This window comes from Belonocnema kinseyi, unplaced genomic scaffold (genome assembly GCF_010883055.1).
Source record: "Belonocnema kinseyi isolate 2016_QV_RU_SX_M_011 unplaced genomic scaffold, B_treatae_v1 SchBZDm_2344;HRSCAF=2567, whole genome shotgun sequence".
In the NCBI taxonomy this organism is placed as follows: Eukaryota; Metazoa; Arthropoda; class Insecta; order Hymenoptera; family Cynipidae; genus Belonocnema; species Belonocnema kinseyi.
The window spans coordinates 1-1072 of record NW_022874440.1 but is presented as its reverse complement, the minus strand read 5'-3'; the positions used below and the strand labels follow the sequence as shown (position 1 = coordinate 1072).

Below are 1072 nucleotides of genomic sequence, written 5' to 3'. Positions count from 1 at the left end.
ATCAGAAGGAAGTGGTGTTAACGGTCGGGAGTTTAAAATTGCTTCGATCTCAGTTGCAAGTGTAGTAAATTGTTCATAGGTTAGAAGTTGATTGCCGATAACACGTATTATATGATACTTAAACGATTTGACAGCAGCTTCCCAGAGCCCACCAAAGTGAGGTGAACGCGGGGGCATGAAATGCCAATTGATATTATGATTAGCAAGTACACGAGAGATTGTTGCGTTCACCTTTTGAGATCTTAGGAATTCTGAAATTTTTGCAAGTTCGTTTTTTGCCCCTACAAAGTTAGTAGCGTTATCGCAATACAGATTCGAGCTTTTTCCTCGTCTTGAAAAAAATCTACTCAAACAAGCTACAAAGCCTTCGGTGGTCAGATCGCTGACGATTTCAATGTGTACAGCCTTTGTCGCGAAACATACGAAAACGCAAACATAGATCTTAATTTTTTTTCGATTTTGAAATTTTCTTTCTTTAATGTAAAACGGCCCGCAGAAATCGATTCCGGATTGCAAAAAAGCCCTTTTAAAGATTGTGCGATTTTTTGGTAGATCTCCCATGATATAGTTTAGGGTTTGTGGTTTTGCGCGACAGCAAGTGACACAATGTCGTCTTATATTCTTGACTGCATTTTTTCCGTTGACAATCCAGTAGAATTCGCGAGTAGCGTTAAGCGTGGCTTGTGTGCCTGCGTGAAAGAGAGTTAAATGTTTCTCGCGAATGATAAGATTTGTAACCATGTGACTTTGAGGCAGAAGGATCGGATGTTTTCTTGAATAACTGAGGTCGGATTGGCTAAGTCGACCTCCGACCCTAAGGATGCCTTCAACGTCTAAAAAGGGAGCAAGTGCAGTTAAATTCCCTTTAAAGTTTTTGTTCGATTCTAACATTTGTAATTCATTTGAAAATGCTTGTTGCTGAACGATTTTTATTATACACGTATGTGCTTTTTGGAGTTCAATTGAATTAAGATAACCCGAAATACTTTGTTTAAGAACTTTATTGTTGATGAATCGTTGACAGTAAGCTACAGTGCGTTTTAGACTGGTAAGAGTTTTCGCGTTTTCAAAG

The 1072-nt window shown here is 38.7% G+C and overlaps 1 protein-coding gene across 1 annotated transcript; it reads right to left on the bottom strand.

Moving 5' to 3' along the window:
- Positions 1–231: 231 nt before the first annotated feature.
- LOC117182531 lies at positions 232–891 on the bottom strand (the record flags this gene model as incomplete). The annotated part of the gene is made up of 1 exon (XM_033375627.1): positions 232–891. A coding segment is annotated over exon 1 (660 nt), but the record flags the coding sequence as incomplete, so codon positions are not given.
- Positions 892–1072: the final 181 nt, after the last annotated feature.